The following is an 18051-nucleotide window of genomic DNA, read 5'->3' as shown; positions in this document are numbered from 1 at the left end:
GTTGTAAAGAGGGAGTCACTTCGGTGACGAACACGAAGGAGGAGGGGATGTGCGATGGTTGTAGGGCGAAAAATGCCGCAGCCGCGGCGGCAGTATATGTCCCGAGCGTGGGTGAGTATTTGACGTAGGAGATGGGTGGAGGGGTGGATGGTAGATGGATGGTAGATGGAGGAGGGTATGAGGGCAAGCAGAGGGGAAGAAGATCCTAAGGGGGAATTCAAGAAGAATGGAAGGTGTTGTGTTCGCGCCGGACTGGATGGTGTGATTGTCATGTGTACCTCTAGAGGTACAGTTGTGTATTATTGAAACTGAGCGTTGGGAATGAACGAGAATAATACTTTCACTTGCAACTGCATGGTGCTGATAATGTCTGCCTTTTTTTGGATCCACGATCTTCTGGCGTCTTGTCATGTTGCCTTGATGTTGCCTTTGGTGTTTTATTTCCTCGATGTTTCTTTCTGAGATAACTGTGGCTGCCACATGCGTTCATCAGACTCACATGCCGTTATACTGCATGACAGATTGGATCTGTATGACAGGTGCGAGGGAACCTCCTGCATCGAGGAGTCTTGAACATTGAAACTGTCAACGCAGGCGGGAACGTCGGGGTCATTTTTCCTCGCGCTAACCAGACCCGGACACTTCTTGCCGCTTTTTCTGTGTGGCCTGTTGTCAAGCTGATAACCACTTTCAGTTCTCCTACATTTTCTTTCTTTTTTTCCTCCTTCCAAGTTCCCTCCTTTACCATGCCGACCCATTTTTACTCCCATTAAATGTTGCTTTATTCCGAACTGCAGCAATCTGGTCTTGCCATCCAGGCTGGACTTCGATAAACAAGCCGCTTCAGGTCTCGACAATCCAGTTACCAACCAACGACACAGAACCCAGCGCGAACCTCAAGCCGTAACTAGCACGACGCGAGAGTCATTTACCTTTCCCAGGTTATTCTGCAATTGGAAATTAAAGCAAACCAACATGTTTTGTCACCATTGGCATATGCTGGGTTGGTTTCTTGCAACCACTTCGGCATACTGTGTAACAGCAAGGGGCGAGCAATGAGCAACAAACATTGGCGGGCATTTTACTATGCCGTCCGCCCTGAGAAAGGCGTTGGCAAACAAACGTTCCCATCAAAGACGGCTTTGTTCTTCATGCGCCTCGAGAACACATCAAGCGACTGGATCTGGTCAGTTCGTGGCCCATCAGCCTTTGGCTGGAAGAAGGGCCGGGGGCCCTCAATGAGCATAAATACTGTACAGTTCCTTTGCCATCCTTTCTAGGGATATGTTGCTTTATATTCACCTCGAATTCCCGCAAGGTAGCTAGTCACATCATGAAACCATATCCAGCTATCGCGAACCTCAAGCCAAAACACGCCCTCCGTCCAAGCCGCAGAAGAAACGATACACATCGCCAGATTCCGGCACACTGACGTCGTGAAAGACCATAGTTGCGAACAAACCTCGAGCAAGGCATAATCGCTCGTGTAAAAGGTACCTAAGACTGCCTAGACCCCATGGAACCACTGCCCTGTTTCCTTCCACCATATCACTTCCCACGTCCCGACACCAACAACACGATGCGGCATCAGCAAAGTTTGGGGTCCGAAAAGACCACGAAACCGGTTGATTCATAAAAGCTGAAATGACATTGCTTCGCTCATCAAATTGACCGGGTCGATGTAACATCATATACCCAAGGTAGAGTTCTACCATCGCCTCAAATCGCCACGCCTACGCCTTATTCCAGCCCCCAACCGAACCAACCTGGAAGTGACGGTGCGGCGCAAGAGACATGATATCAGTCCTTCCGACCCCGGGAGATGTATCAAGGTCGGGGGTTCTCCTTTCCTCCGATTGTCTAACATCTTCGTCCGACAGGACTTCCAGGTATCGTACACCGACTCCCCAGGATCCATCTACCTGCCTCAACTTCCCAACGTAGAGGTTCCTATCACCTACAGCTACCAGCTACAATGGACAACCACCGCAACTCTAACAACACATTCGGTCACCAAACAATCACCTCCAGTACTACAGCTACTCTCTCACCACATCACACCTTTACCTCTACTCACGACGACATGGGGACATGGGAAAAGCAAGCCATCCCTCCCGTCCCTCCCGCAGTCCCGCCAAAGCAAACCCCTTTGCATCAAGGACATGACGCTCCACAACCTCTCTCAGCATATTACACACCCCACGAGTACGTCGATGTCAACGGAATGCGGAATAAGGCGATTATCCCTGCGAACGGGTTTGAGAAGTTCTCTCAGCATGGACATGGTGGACAGCCGCCAGCAACAGCAAAGTCGTCCGGGGGGCAAGGGATATATGGGATGCGAAGGTCGACGTTTGTGCTGGTTGTTGCTTTGGTTGTTGTTGTTGCCGTGGCAATTGGTTTAGGTGTTGGGTTGGGGGTTGGGTTGAAGAAGACTGGTGGTGGTGGTGGTCGTGATGGAGGTTTGTGTGTTTCCCGTTGTCTTCCTTCTTGTCATGGCTCAGTCATAATTCCGATACCAGCCCTTTTACGCCTTTCATGGGCTTGCAAAAAAGGAGTGAGGTAACTAACACCACCACAGTCTCCGTTTGTCCAGCCCAGCAATCCCAAATCACTACTTCCGTCTCCCCTTCCTTAACAATAGTCGCAACATCAGCAACAGCATCACCACAACCAACCAGCGCCAACGGCCGCGCACCTACAACCGCAACCACAACCACCACAGTCACCCTCGCCCTCCCAAGCCCCCTAGCTTCAACCACCTCCCAATCCAAACTCACATGCCCAACCTCCAACTCCACGCTCCTCACCTCGCCCTTCACTTCTTCCAACCAAGCACAAAAATACCAAATCCTCTGCGACGCAAACCTCTTCGCCTCCTCCTCTTCCCCTTCCTCAAAACAAAATCTTGCGGGCCCTTTGAGGGCAATACAGACACTCGAACAATGCTGGGGCGTGTGCGATGGGATGAATTTCTTTTTGGGGAGAAAAGACGTGGCGGCTGTGTGGAATTATATCGATGGGCCGGCGAAGGGGGACTGTTGGTGTATTGCTGGACCGCAGACGGGGGAGGGACAATTGAGGGTGGTGGGGAATGATGGGGTGGGTGTTGTTGTTAGGCCTTGGGATGGTTAATTTGCTCAGAGGGAAGGGGTAGGGGGAGAAGGTGGATGGTTGAGGAAAGAATGACGAGGAAATGGGGCGAAATTTCCGATGAGGTTGAAAGGCGATCTACTGTACAAATAGCCTGCTGGAATACATGTCCAAATTTTGTACCTCAATATCAGAATCCGAGTACCTCTACCTCCCATCGAAGCATGTGCAGCCGAAGTCCAGCTCTAGTACACAGGTAGTAAATGCCAGAGGCAACCCGTAAAACCATCTCAACACATCGACTTCATTTTCTTTATCCATGACATAGAGGTATCAAACAAATTCCAATCCAAATCTAGCACCAAGAAACAAAAGAAACAATAATACAGTCCAAACCCGTTGACAAAAAGTTCGATCATCCTCCATCATCATCATCATCATCATCAAACCATCTCCCTCTCCCTCGCCTGCTGCTGCTCCTGCCTACTGTTACTACCACTATTCGTCACCGGGCCCTGACAAGTCGTAATAGTCGTCACCTTCTTCCCATGTCCCATTCCCATTCCCATGCCCATTCCCATGCCCATCCCAGGTACGCCCTGGCTCTGCCCCGTCCCATAGAATGGCACATCATCCTGCTGCCACACCAGATTCCTCTCGCTACCCGCTGGACTAATCCTCCCCGCATTGCCAATATCTTCCTCCGAGCCTCCTCCGTTCAAGTTACCCCCATGTCCATGTCCGTGCCCAGACTCGTGTCCCATTACCTCACTAATAGGCACACTCTTCATTTCAATCTCGTGCTCAACCTGGATCTCACCCGGGTTGCGCCGGTTACCCTTGTCATGGTTTCCAGACCGCATGGCGCTTCCGCCGATACTATGCATCGATCGCGTGTGCGTTCTTATGCCGGATCGATTGCCAGATCGCTCAGACTGCGAACCTCCTCCGGCAGATTTGGGATCTCCTGCACCATGCTTGCCGCTGCCTCCAAGTACGCCTCCCCCGAGCTTGGATTTGGAAGCGTAGTAGGCCCCCTTGGTCTTGGCGTAGATGTCGGAAAGCAACATCTTGGGGAAAACCTTCATGACGAGAGGCTTGAGAGCGGGTGCGGAGGCGCACATGATTGCGATGTTGACTTCGATGCAGGACCAGATGGCTATTGAGACGCCCATTACTGTTTTTTGTGTCAGCACCTCACGTGAACAAAGAAAGAAATGGAGGAAGGGGAAGCGAGGAGTGGATGGGGAAGAGAGGATGGGAAAAAATGACGAAACTGGAGGCGGCGGGGGGAGAAGGGGAGAAAAGAACGGAAGAGGCTGAAGAAAAAAAAAAGCATACCACTCTGCTCCTCATCCGGACTTTCCGCAATCTGTTTTAGTGAAAACAGCCTAACAACACTCATAAGGCTCGCAAAAGTCCCCAAGCCAAACAAACTAGTCAGAATAAGCTTCTGCCTTTTCGGGATCTGCAACTTCCACAACAACGGAATGGGCACAATCGCCAGCACCAGATCCGAAAGGATATTGATCCCCGCGTTGACGAAAGTAATGATGTTCTTATCCATGCAGACGCCCCTGGGGGCACGTTCCCGTCGAACGACTTCCCACCACAGGTTGATGGGCCAGCACGTGAAGAATGTGCCGAGGACGGTCCAGAGACCGTAGATGACGACCAAAACGAAGTAGACGCGGAAAAACTTCTGCATCTTGGGCGTGCGGAAGACGCGATAGCATTGCACTGTGATGGACATTTTGACGAACATGAGGGCGAGGGAGTAGATCCAGATTGTTGCCCAGAGGGCCTGTTGGGGGGGGGGGCATGTTGGTTAGTTAATTTCTTTGGTGAATGGTTGTTGGGGATGGGGGAGGGGGTTTGGGGGGACTTACGTATAGGAAGCCGACAACCTCATCTTCACTTGTTAGATGTCTTCCTAATCCAGCTTTGATTTGTATCATCACAACAGTAAGATATGCGATTGACGCTGCCTGTCAACCAACAAGGGTATATGTTAGCCCATGTCCATCTAAGTTCCATGCAAAAACTCCATCCAGCAGTGATCGACATCGATACCCAACAAGCTGGCACGGCACCAGGGAATAGCTTCATCCCCGTCACCGCCCATTGTTCCATGTCCTTGCCAAACGTAGATCGTGATGACAAACATCACCACTCACACCCAAACGTGGTAAGCGGCGTAAGGCATAAGGCGTAAGCGCGGCCCGGTCCATCTCCGTCTCTTCCCATGCGCCAACCACAACCCCCATTGGTCCTCCAACCACAAACCCCAAATGATGACAGAGTGAAAGCAAACTCACCATCGACCCAACAATATAGTAATCATCCGACCCCACATTCTTCACCAGAACCGCCCTTGTGAATAATCGGAAGCAGACGGTGATAAAGGCCAGCGTGGTGAATATCATATCCACCACCACGATTGCCACGGCTGGGGGCGCAATCCACGTCATGATGCTTGGTTGACTATCGATGGCCTGGATGGCATTCTCTGAGTGTAGTGTGTTGTTCGCTTTGTCGTTATCCGTCTCTTCTCCTGATTCGTCACTGGTCGTAGTTTATGTTGTTGACGGAGATGTTTGCTCACCCTTCAAGGGGAGATCGGAAGGAGTGGGAGTGTCTTAGATGGTGTGGCGTATGTTGATGTCGATGGGAAGGAGAGACTCGGGGTGGTCTGATGTTTGTTGAAGAGACGTTGTGGAAATCGTCAGCCTCGAAAAGTCTCAAGGAAGGAAAAGTTTAGTTAGGCAAGCAGCAAAGGAAAAGTGGGAAAACCTTCCAGGACCCAGGTTCCCACAAGCGGCACGTCTCCAGCGTACCGGGCCTTATATCAGAGCTCCGCTCCGTTCAGTTGCGTTACCAAAGCTTCTAGCTTTCTTCTTCCTTCCTTCCTTCCTTCTTCCAGTAACCAACCAGTTTGCGTGCCCGTATCTACCCCTACTTGGCTCGTTATCCGAAGACCGAGCGAGAGCTTAGCAGAAAATGCAGGAAGGGGTAGTATTCCGTCACGGTAGCAGTCGTTTATCTCGTGTCAGTGTTGTCGGCTCGTGGTGGCTTGGCCGAACTAGTATTCGACGGTTGGAGAGATTAGATCACGCACGTAAGAACAAATTCTCATGCGACTTTGGGAATGGGTCAAATCAAAATGGAAAAGTAATTTGCGACGGACAGACTGAATGGATGGACATCTAGATACATCGATGCAAGACCGGCTGGCAGGTAGGCCGAGTAGTGTGGAGTGTGGATAGGCAGGACAGGCTTGAGTTGGACTAGTAAGAACGAAGAAGAGGAGGAAGTTGATGGCTGATGACTGATGACTGATGGATGGATGGATGGATGGATGGCCGGCACGGAACAGAGGATTCACCAAGCGTCCGAGCCAGATTCTTGACTGCCATGGATCGACTAGAGCTTGCATGAGTCTCACCCATCGAGTTTAGACCTTTTGTGACTGAATCGATACACCCACAGAGCATCCCACACAATATGCTCATGCGAAACCCTCTTCGAATGACGGTTGTGGCTTGTCTTGGCCAAGTCCCTTAGTCTAAGCCGTCAAGGGAGCGGGAGAGGGTAAGCTAGAGACGGCAGGGATGGGGGACAATGGGGTCCATGGGGGGACAATGTTTTGGAGCGGTTGGTGTGCCCATCAATGTTGCAGGTGTTCAGGAACGGAGGACCCTAGAAACATGCAGTGTCTACCTAGGAACGGGTGGTATGGGTTGGGGGCTTGGGACGCGTCAGGTTACAGTAGAACCCCCTGTTCCTACAACCCCCCCTCCTTCTTTCTGCAACTCCATATAAATTTGCCCTATCAGTGCAACACTTTTTACCGCCCCAATTACCAAATTTGTATGGGGATGTGGCGCTATCAAATGCAAAATGCCTAGTATATGCAAAAGCTTTGGGCGTCCCCTATAAAGCCCGAATTAGTTGCAAAAACAGGGGGTTTTACTGTACGTACATTGTCCCGGCTTATTTTCCCGTTTTACCCTTGGCCACTCAGCATCCTTGAGGGTTCTGATTCGATGGCAGACTGCTGCACGGCTGGACTTGATGAATCAGATTGGTCTTTGCAGGGAGGATGGTTTGAGGCAAGGGATATTGATTTTTTTTTCCAACTCCAGAACAGCAGCTATGGCGCGTTTTGGTCTGTAATGCCATTGCGTGTGCTCAGAGCGCAAGGATAAAGGATCTCACAACAATCTAACGCTTGTTTAGGAGATAGAGAGGTCCAAGCGAGCACGAATCCGCAAGTCTTTCCAGGAGCAAGGACAGCTTCGGAGTAAGACGGGCTTGGTTGAAGACTGGAAGTGGACCATGTCAAGATAGATGATACACGTGGGTTACATTCCGAGTCTGTTCCTGAATTCCATCATGTGCTGAGAACCTTGGGAGCTCGCTAGAGCCAACATTCCCTCGCTCTCGCTTGAGGTGAAGAGGCAATATCCACTCGTGGGGGAAGGAAGGAGTCGTCCCAAAGGGTAAGACGAGATGGGGTGAAGAATGCAAAGAATGGCTAGCACGAACCATTGTTTCGGAATGAGTGGTAGAGAGGAAATAGGCGAGTGCCATGAAGCGAGTAAGGTAGATTGGTCGTGGTCACCCCGAGAGCACTCCAGAAAAGATATTAGTATCCTTGCTTTTGCAAGCTTCATGATCCTTCCGGAGCACGTTTTTCGCTTGTCTCTTGGGGTTTCCACTCTTTCATCCTTGAGCTGGACCCTGTTCACGCTCTCGAAAAACGATGTAAAATTGCTTTCCCGATGGCCAAGATGGCCGAGAACCGAGAGGTGGGCTCATCAGAAAGAAATGTTTAACTGATCATGATGGAGAACTCAGTCTGGAACCTCAAGAGAAGCAAAGCCATTGTTACCCCGTATTTCCCATCACCAACGTGATTTCGATAAGGTCTCAACTTCGCCGCAATATCAGAACCAGCTATCGACAAGGAGATATGACGCGCAATCTCGAGGCTCGGGTCTCGAGACTTGAAGAGGAATGTGGTTGGCAAGTGACGACGACGGCCGAGGCAGCGAATTGGAGGAAGAAGTAGCGTTAGACTAGCCTCGGTAGGGGCAGGTGAGAATACACCATGGATTCGTGATCGAACACAGGGATTGTTCTCGGTGATGGATCCAGACAATGGCCTGTGTCTCGTCGTCTTGTTTTCTTCTGGGGTGTGTCTGGGAACATTGATGGCATGGGCATGCCCAGTCGAATGGTTGGTCATTGCCTGGAGCCCCTGTCTCGATCAGTCCCTCACTCCGATCACGGTGATCATGGAAGGTGAAGGGTTCCTGCCCCCTGATGAGGTGATGTGGAGGACTGGGAGGCCTAGAAGACCCAAGGGCTGGGGGCAATGTGAAATATGAGTGATCGGAAACTGCCTACAACGTTCCTTGTCATATGCTATAGACATAGGGACCCTTGACGCGCATCCCACGCAAGGCAATTGGGTTTCTTCAGATAAAAAAGAAGAAGAAAAAGAAAAAGAAAAGTGACAGTTAACGTTGGTATTCGCTTAAACCACCCAAGCTCAAATACCAACAACGTGTGTATTGTGGCCACCGTCCCAGCGAGATGGGATTTGTGATAAACGATGACTGCCGCAACGTGTGCCATCAACGACGGCAATCACAAGAACACGGCGTGTAGTGCAAGACACAATGGTCGCGCGGAGAGTTTTTGATCGTTGTTGAAATGCCGAGGAAGGTGTGAAGGTGTGCGCCTGTTTAGAAGGTGCCGCGGTCTTTCCTCTCAGTTCTGTTCTGTCATTTAGTGTCTGTACAGTGCACGCACTAACAATTTCACCCATCTTGGCTGCTGACCAGACCAGCTCCACGGCCCGCTCCATGTAGTGGGAAATCTCCCGTTTCAAAGATCGATTGAAATCTTTCTCGTTTTCATCCTAGCAGGGAATGCGCCCGTCGTTTTCCGTGGTAGCAATTTGCTCGAGAAGTCAATAGTTCACAATTGTCCTTAATGGGCAAGTCAAACCCCGGCAGCGAACACGGCGTTACCGCCTTTGTAATCACTATTACATTACGGCTTCGTAACGAACCGTAACGCCTCGGTACCAAACCTGCCCTGAGCAAAACCAACCAACCACATCCCATTTTCCCCTGGCGACAATGAATTGACAAGACGGCATGCCCTTCCGCTGCAAGAGATTTGCACTAGTTCTGGTGTGTGGGAGACCCTGCAATCCCACCCTGGGGAACGACCCTGTTGGGACCGTTGGCGTCTAGACAATGCCATCAGAACTTTAACCAGACGCGGGTCGCGGACAGAGACCCTTCTCTTTCCTCGCTCCTTTTCCCGTTTTCATCGTTCTTCCCTGTTAGTCACCCTTCCTTTGCGTCTCGCGAATGCATGATAACTTACGATTTGGCAGGTAGCGAGTTCTAGTGAAGGGTAAAGACGGCGAGAATGTAACGCAACGGACATACACGAGGTGGAGAAAGGGCAATTTGTAGCCGGTCCGAGTTCCATGAATTACACTACACTACAGAAACATGTGAAGAGATGCTGTTAGAACAAACATCTTGACGCCACCATCTCGATGTGCGTTATCGACCCTTCTCTTGGACATAACCGATGAGGTCGTGACGTTGTTAAGAAATAACTACAGGAAACCTCGATAACATCCAGTAATGCTCTTCCTGATGAATTCTGAGAAACACTGCATGCTCGCGAGCCTTCGTGTTTTGTGTCGTCAGCATGGCCTTCTGTGTTGATTGTATCATTCTCACAGGCCATAAACTCCGCCATCATGGATTCCGGAGAGAAACCCCCTATCCTCCTAAGCTGCTCTAACGGCTCGCCAACGGACTGATCTCTAGCACCCTTCTAGCGGCTTCATCAGGCTGTTAGCTCAGGCTTTTTAGCGCAGTGGGCCAGTGGCAGGTTTTCTAGCTTACCAGTCTGTCGGATCCGAATGCGAATCTCTTGCCTGTTCTGTAGGGGCGACGCAACGGTTTATCGAACGATGGGTGGTCCCTTGGCAGTCTTCCACAGTGGATTTTGTTGAGACTTGACATAACACTCACAGTGGAAATTTGGAAGACCGATGTAGGTATATGGGCTTTGAACAGTTACAATGTTGTTATGCTTCCCAAGCGGAGGAGCATTTTGGGCAATTTGGCGGGCAGTTTGCCAAAGGTTGGCTTGCCCCATAGCATTGTCCCAAGACAGGCAAGATCAGTTAATTATGAAGAAGAGGATCTTCGATGGATTAATACAAATGAGAGTTTCCACGTTGCAAGAAACGGCCAAAAAAGATAATTGCGCGGTCCGGGGTTCGAACCCGGGTCTCCGGCTTCCTCCTCCATTGAGGGGTCTGGGACCTTGTGGTGGAAGGCCGATGCGTTAAACCTCTACGCCAACCGCACTTGTATTTGTTGTTGTTGGAGATAATGGCTAGGAGGATGGTTATGTACCGCTAGGCAGGTGGGCAAACCATCCAGGCTGTGATGTTGAATGAAGACCTTCAGGTACATCCCTAGATGTGAATGGAAGCTCCTGGAGACATCGACGTGGACAAGTGCCTACAGATACGCAGTACTGTTTGAACTAGTGTTCAAATTGCTCTATGTCTAGCATCATATCAAGAAAAGTCGGTATAAAAGAAGGATGAGAAAGAAATACAAGCTCCAGAAACCATCGCTCGTTAAGGGATTGACAAAGGGGTATTCCAAGATCTAACAAGATTTTTGTGCGCATGGCTTTTGAACAACAAGCAAACAGAAAACTCCAACCAACCGCTCATGAACAATGGGCACGTGCAACAAACATCCTGTCCATCAACCATCCCGTAACTCATGATGCAAGATCCATCACCATCACCCACCCAGGCAACCCCTCCCCTCCACGGTTGACCTACGCATGGGGAGTCCTCTCAACATCCCTCTCACGGTCACTATATAACTCCTCCTCCTTCTCAATCGGGTTATCAATCCGCATATTAAATTCCCTATCCTCCTCCTTCAAGAAACACGCCAAGATAGCGGCAAGCGCCACGAAGCACGCCGCAGCGATCCACACCCTTCTGAACCCGGTCGCAAACGTCTCCTTAAGCGCCTCCACTCCGGCTCCAATAATCTGCGGCGTCACCCCTTCAATCTTGGGAATCAGCTCCTCGTGGTGATCAGCCAATGCACCAATCAGGGGTCCGACGCTTTGCAGGGGAAGACCGAGAGGCATGACGGCCTTGGCGATGTTATCGCCTAGATGGCCCATGGCGCCGTTGAAGAGCGCGTTGTAGATGGCTAGACCGACGGACCCTCCCAAAGAGCGGAGGCCAATGACGAGACCGGAGGCGATGGCGATGAGTTCCGGAGGAGTGGACAGCTGGGCGATGGTGACGAGCACGACGAGGGACATGCCGAGGGAAGTACCGAGGATTACCGGGTAACCCCAGACTGCGTCGTTGGTGCCGAGGCCTGAGGTAGACATGCAAGCGAAGAAGACGACGAAGATGATGAAGGAGGCGACGGTGATCCAGCGCACGCGCTTGTAGTGGGCGCAGTAGATGCCCGCGGCGGCGGCGGAGAAGATGGACACAATCATGGTGATGGAGTAGCGGGTGGTGACGAGCAGGGCGTCGGACTCGTAGAGGATGCCGACTTGGAAGGCGAAGTAGTTGTTGGCGCCGAAGAAGGCCAGACCCTCGCAGAAGAGGCAGATGAGAACGATGGAGAAGTTGCGGTTCTTGAAGAGGCCGTGGTGGAACATGCCGTCCTTCTTGAAGAAGGTCTCGTAGACGGCGAGGGCAATGATGAGAGCCATGCCGATGCCGAAGGTGGCGGAGACGTGGGCATCGGACCACGGATACGGGTTCTCGGACCAGGAGAGGCCGATGCAGAAGAGGATGATTCCTGAGGAGAGGAGGAAGTAGCCAACCCAGTCGAGCTTGCCGAGCTTCTCGGAGAAGGAGAAGGACCTCTCAAGCTCGGTCTGAGGGGGATTGTAGAAGACGAAGCAGAGGATGGTGGCGAGGAGGAAGAGACCGGTGCCGAGGTACCAGAAGTTCCGGAAGCCCTCGGAGGGGACGTTGGAAGTACGGGAGAAAGCACCGGAGCAAAGCAGGGCAGTAACACCACCGAAGCCGTTGGCCACGAGGTCAGCGGCCTGACCCCATGATCGGTAGCGGCGCGGAAGGACCTCGGAGGAAACGGCGTGGAGAAGGGGCTGAGCACCGTAGCTGATGGAAGTGATGGCAAAGCCGGCAATGGCCATGTTCATCGATGTGGCCCGGGCCACGATGATGGAGCCGACGGCACCAATGAGGGTAGAGATGACCAAGAACCAACGACGGCCCCAGTAGTCAGCCGATTGGGAGAAGATGGGACTCAGCACAGCTGTGCCAATGGCAATCGATGAGGAGAGCCATACTCCGTCAGCTGTGCTTCCCTTCCCGAGTGTGATGGCGATGGTATTCGTTTGCTGTGTGTGACGAGTAGGAGTCAGTGCACTGGATCATACATGACTGAATGTCTCAGAGGGAGTAAACACAAGGGAGAGGATCGGCACTTACAGCTCCACAGCCGACGACATTGTAAATCTGAACAAAGTAGATCACGCAAATGGCAAAGACGGCCAGGAAGGTCTTTGCGTGAAGATGCGGCCTGGGTTCGCTTCGTGAAGACGCGGTATCAAAAGCAGCGAACTGCGATGACTGAACTGTGCCCTTCTCCGGGTGCTGGTCATGCTCGGAAGCAGTGCTTGGGGGAGATCCCGCCTCCCTTGCTGTATCCGCCATTTTTCTTCTTTACTCAACTCTTTGTGCTGAAAGGATTAAGTCCAGTGTCGGAGCGGATGGATATGTGTAACAGCAGTGGAAGTGCTCAGACCCAGAGACAGTGGAAGGTGGAAGAGTGAAGGTGTAAGGTGAAGAAACTTTCTTATCCGAGAAGTTGCATGAAAGACACAGACAAGAAAGGGAGAAGAGAAGTCAAGTGTGTGACATAAAGTACCGAGACGGAAGAATAACCGACAGATACGAAGATGCCGAAAGGTAGATTGTATATGTTCATATGGATGGCAAACAAACAAACATCTGCGTTTCTGCAACGTCCGCCACTTGGGACCATGACAAGAAAGACCAACAAAACCAAGGCCAAAGTGCAATCTCCCCGAGTATACCCTTAACACCATGCATCCAGCATCAATCTGCCTGTGTAATTGCTCTTTTACCAAGGGACAATGCGGCAACAAAACGCTACATAACACTGTCCAGCCCCTGTGGTAACTCTGTTCTAGACCTTAGCCGCGAGGCAAGCAACAGCGGGAGGGCAAGTGATGCGTCTCTGATGAAGAACCGGGGGATATCATGCCCTGCTATGATACCGGGGATGATAATAGTGCGCTTGAAGATGGTGATATGATCAAGTGTCTGTCTGGCCCGTACAAGGTCGTCTGTCACCGATCGTAACGCCAAAGTTACGAAAGTTACTGTTACATAGCAATTGTGACAATTACACACCATACCCAAGCCGCTATTCGCGGACGCTAAAGTCCAGGCCAGTCCACTAAGACGGCACGATACAGTGGGGCAAAACAGGCGAAATTGCAAAGGCGTGTGATGTTGGGGAAGAAGACAAGGGGATTGTGACGACGAGGGCGGTCAACGGAGACGACGAGGCATCCTGTTCGTTCGTATGGAGAGCGGGGGGGTCAGGAAAAGAACGGCTGGGGAAGAAGGAAAGGGTCCAATGCCTTCTTCCCCCTTATTGACCAGGCCCCCCGTGAAACGTGAGAAGCTTCAAGGGCAAGGGCAGCTGTCAATAGCGGAGAAGGACGAGGGAGAGCCTGGGAGAATGTCAGTGATCATCGATCTGTCCAATGTTCTCCAGGTATAGGGCCTAGCTGGATCTGGGCTAGGTGTTGAACGCCGTTCCTGTCAGTTTGTCCTGTCAGGTACCGATCGGAGAAGAAAAAAAGCAGAGACGTTTGTTCGCCTTTCCTTTTGGTTGTTCGTCTTTTTGGTTCCTCGGCATTTCGAAGGCGAAGACGAAGACGAAACCCTATCCAGTGACCGCTTGCGAATCTTTGGTTCAACGGTATTTCCCATTGTCAAGAGAAAGCAAAAAAGCGTACGATGTCCCAGGGTTGAGGTTCCAGCGCTGTTCGTACCGTGTCGAAACCCATCAGTTGTATGGGAAAGTGAAGCAATTCGCACTCACCAGTCATCTTTCTTCCTCTGACATTGGACCCGATATCCCCCCACATCAAAACTCAACGGTCCCTTCCGGAACGGCTCGCTAGCGACCTTTCTCCGTTAGCGGCCAATCTTCCAGCGAATCCACTGATGCTCTTCAGCGGGCCTTGGGTCTTGGGGGGCTCGAGCACTCGACACCCCTGAGCAGTTGACGTTACAGCGGCTAAGCTCAGCCGGTCATAGCGCAATTGTGTTCCGCCCCTGTACGTATTTCCTGACATCAATGTCTCTGCCACGATTCATCCTTTTGGTAACCAGTGATGTGTCACGTTTCTCCCCTCGGATTGTGTGATGGGAATCTTTTCTTTTTTCTTGTGATTCCATAATGATGGTTTTTTCTAGCCCCGGCAATTTTGAAGCTTAATTGGACCCAGAAACTGCGAGTGACGACGCCATATCACGACGACTATCAAGTATCAGCATCAATCAGATAATGCGAAAGAGAGGCCCGGAATTGTGATGGATGTGAGAGATATGTCGAGGTCCTGATGTTGCTCGGCGGCGGGTCGATATGGACCAGACTGAAGCGACGCTGCCAGTGTCAACCTCCTGCGGTCTGCGATTTTCCCTTGGGTCCCATGTCTTGGCCAGGAAGGTGTGCTCCGACCAAAGTCGACCCCTTGCCGTGGGCAAAAAAATATCGAGATCAAGGGCCAGGATAGCGTAACTCCCCGAGGTAAGTCTCATACGATTCCGTTGCTTCTTTTGGATGGCCAAGGTAACGCAATCTTTCTGCCCGTGGAACACATCTTGCAAGGCAACGGTTATTCCACGGAGGGGTCTTTGTGTGCTTCCTGGGCTCGTCCTTTTAATCTCCAGTTCACTAATGGGTTTCCTCTTGGTAGGTGTTGGTTTGGTCGTTCTCTGCTACTCAAATCTGGAGCTCTGATTCCAGATCAAGGCCAAGACAAGAGACGCGGAACACATACCTGATGTGACGAGACCCTTGGAATGGAGTTCGTCTCCTAACACATGGCTTGTCTCATCCATTCCTGCCGACCTACCCGGATTCAATCAGATCACAGGTCGTATCGAATGTCTTCTGCCATGCTGCGGTGTGGTGATAGCAAAGATTCCACTATCGGACGGTGAAAGCCAGGATACTTGGTCATCCTTGGGTCAGGGGTAAAGACCTTGCATGGTCCCGAATCCCCGTGATGCCTTTCTTCTGCCTTCTTATTGGGAACACGCCGTATGCCAGGAAGAGCTGCTTTTGATCCTTTGTGTCACTGTATCTTTCTTGCCTAGTCTTGTGTTGTCTTGTCCTGCTCTGCCTGTCAGTCTCATTGCATGAGTCCTTTCTGAGCCTTGGTTGCATTCACATATTCACTTACTCACATACCGTCATCACCATGCCTGCCCTCACCCAAGACCAATCCCTCGATGTGATCATCGTCGGAGCCGGCATCGCAGGACTAGCTGCCGGCATCTCGCTTCGCCGTGCGGGCCACAGCGTCCGCATCTTTGAGCGGTCAGAGCTCAACAACGAGGTTGGAGCCGCTATCCATGTGCCTCCAAACGCCAACCGCTCCCTCGTGGCGTGGGGCCTGGATCCTGTGGAGAACAGGTTCGTTCCGTCTAAGGGCATCGCCATTGGATCAGGAGCCACTCTTCAGCAGTTCGACTTCACTCCATTCGGTGACTTTGTTCCGAAGGTGTTTGGCGGTCCTCTGTACTTTGCCCACCGAGTCGACCTGCATGAGTCCTTGAAGAAGCTGGCGATGGGCCCTGAGGGTCCGGGGAAGCCTGTCGAGTTGAACTTGGGCGTGCAGGTGGTCGCTTATGTGAGTAATATCCAAAACGTGGAGATGAAACAGCCGGCCCCTTACTCTCCCGTCCGCACAAGATCATCATGCCGGACACGGTAGCGAGAAGCCACCGAGACACGGGATGAGAGATAGCCTTATGCTAACCACTTCCTTCCCTTTATAGAACCCAGAGGAGCCATCCATCACGCTTAGCTCTGGCATTGTGAAGAAGGCGGACCTTGTCATTGCCGCAGATGGTGTCCACTCCATTGCTGTTGAGGCTATCCTTGGATATGCCCACAAGCCGGAGCCTCAAGCGCTCTACAATGGTTGCTACCGTTTCCTGATCCCGGCTGCTGACCTTGATGCCGATGAGGAGACGGCATGGTGGAACAAGAATGGCGAGAAAGAAGGTCTTATGAGGATCTTTACGGCCAGCAAGTTTGGCAACCGCTTCATCTCGTATCCATGCCGTGGTGGTGAAGTTTGGAACTGTGTTGGCATGTTCCACGATGAAGAGTTGATTGGTGCCACCAAGGAAGATTGGCAGACACCGGTCGACAAGTCCCACGTGCTCAAGACATTTGCCGATTTCCATCCTTCTCTCCAGGCCGTACTGAAGTATGTCATCCCTCTCTCCTTCCTTCCTCCGATGCGGGGCTGCTAACATGACCTCCGCGGTGTAGCAAAGCAAGCGATGTGAAGCGCTGGCCTCTCCTCTACCGCGGTCCCATCCCCACCTGGACCAAAGGGAAGATGATCATTATCGGAGACGCAGCCCATCCCATGCTGCCGCACCAAGGTCAAGGTGGCGCACAGGGTATCGAAGATGGCATTGCTCTTGGTATCTCGCTAAGTGGTGCTAAAGCTGAGGATATCAAGGAAAGATTGGCCCTTTTTGAGAAGGGCAGGAGGCACAGGGCCAGCGCTATCCAGGTGATGAGCAATGCCGGGCCGGATCAAGCTGAGAGAGTTACTAGAGAGGTGGCCGAATACGTTAGCGTTCCTCTTGGTATGTTCACTCCCTCCGATGTCTCTCTGCCGTATCCTAGGGCGAGCGGCGCTAACCTGACTTCCACACACAGACTCACAGGCCAAGTTTGCCGAGTACAACTGGGGCCACGACATTGTCGACACGATGATCCAACTGCTCCGGGGGTCTGTCGATGCCAAGTTCGAACTTCCGGAAGGATTCTTCAAGGGCAACCCCTTCTCGCCGCAAAATGCGCCCAAGTATGCGTAGAGGACGAGCAGGAATGGTGGACGTCAAGGTCGCATATCAGAGAATAGAGCGCCGGTCGGGTCTAGGCATTTCGTGTCTAGACATTTCGTGTAACAAAACATAACAGAATTCCCACATAGATTTTTTCGTATCTCGGTAGCATGACAATTCGATTGGTTTGAAAGAAGACAGGGGATACTGGGTGACGTCTGTTGTCTTGGATGTTGTTGCGGTGAAAGGTCGAGAAAGGGAAGCATGCGTTTGATGATCAAAACCAGACCCAGTAGCCATTCTTCAGCGCCCTACCTTAACAATTATCACTAACCATGCTCTACCCTCCAGTGAAGCACCGGGACGGTGGACCCACCGGGCGGTCCCGAACGCTTCGTTCCTTCCCTCCGGCTTCCGTCTTCAGCGCCGCCGGGCCCCGCGCGGGGCAAACGGACCGCCTGTGACACACTGGCCTGTTGTGGACTTGTCGATCCGGAGCAAGCAACACTGCCGGATCTCCTTCCTGGTTTATTCCTGGAAACCCAAACACAAGACAGAATTCGATTGGTTTTGTACAAAGTCGGAATTATTTTCGATTACATCAACACGTCACCACAACCACCCTTAATGCGCCCCGCATTGCGTCATTTTCAGCAATACATTTATAAATCAACAGAGGGATTCTCACTGCGACTGTCACCGTCACCAGCAGCTCCATCGACCTGCAAATCGACAGCTTCATTGAAGCCCATTTTCAG

General features: G+C 51.7%; 4 protein-coding genes and 1 non-coding gene across 5 annotated transcripts; 2 read left to right on the top strand and 3 right to left on the bottom strand.

Annotated features, from left to right (window-relative positions):
* Positions 1-1011: 1011 nt before the first annotated feature.
* On the top strand, positions 1012-3135 carry SMAC4_05075 (uncharacterized protein; the record flags this gene model as incomplete). Its single annotated transcript, XM_066090224.1, has 2 exons — positions 1012-2462; positions 2582-3135. Exons 1-2 carry the CDS (start codon positions 1976-1978, stop codon positions 3133-3135), a joined length of 1041 nt encoding a protein of 346 aa, XP_065946281.1. The 5' UTR covers positions 1012-1975.
* A 132-nt stretch (positions 3136-3267) lies between these two features.
* SMAC4_05074 (uncharacterized protein) lies at positions 3268-5791 on the bottom strand. Its single transcript, XM_003346768.2, has 4 exons — positions 5412-5791; positions 4983-5081; positions 4435-4897; positions 3268-4270 (listed from the first exon to the last, which is right to left on the bottom strand). Exons 1-4 carry the CDS (start codon positions 5562-5564, stop codon positions 3537-3539), a joined length of 1449 nt encoding a protein of 482 aa, XP_003346816.1. The 5' UTR covers positions 5565-5791; the 3' UTR covers positions 3268-3536.
* Positions 5792-10399: 4608 nt separating this feature from the next.
* SMAC4_13327 lies at positions 10400-10505 on the bottom strand. Its single transcript has 2 exons — positions 10468-10505; positions 10400-10434 (listed from the first exon to the last, which is right to left on the bottom strand). It is a non-coding gene; the product is annotated as a tRNA-Gly (tRNA).
* A 257-nt stretch (positions 10506-10762) lies between these two features.
* Positions 10763-13035, bottom strand: SMAC4_05073 (uncharacterized protein). The gene is made up of 2 exons (XM_003346767.2): positions 12650-13035; positions 10763-12558 (listed from the first exon to the last, which is right to left on the bottom strand). Exons 1-2 carry the CDS (start codon positions 12872-12874, stop codon positions 10993-10995), a joined length of 1791 nt encoding a protein of 596 aa, XP_003346815.1. The 5' UTR covers positions 12875-13035; the 3' UTR covers positions 10763-10992.
* A 1238-nt stretch (positions 13036-14273) lies between these two features.
* SMAC4_05072 (uncharacterized protein) lies at positions 14274-17753 on the top strand. The gene is made up of 4 exons (XM_024655687.2): positions 14274-16116; positions 16265-16701; positions 16767-17092; positions 17166-17753. The coding sequence occupies exons 1-4, from the start codon at positions 15685-15687 to the stop codon at positions 17321-17323; spliced, it is 1353 nt and encodes a 450-aa protein (XP_024511535.2). The 5' UTR covers positions 14274-15684; the 3' UTR covers positions 17324-17753.
* The last annotated feature ends 298 nt before the right edge of the window (positions 17754-18051 follow it).

Source organism: Sordaria macrospora, chromosome 2, assembly GCF_033870435.1.
Source record: "Sordaria macrospora chromosome 2, complete sequence".
In the NCBI taxonomy this organism is placed as follows: domain Eukaryota; kingdom Fungi; phylum Ascomycota; class Sordariomycetes; order Sordariales; family Sordariaceae; genus Sordaria; species Sordaria macrospora.
Note: the sequence above shows the minus strand (reverse complement) of the source record. Positions and strands in the feature narration are given on the sequence as shown.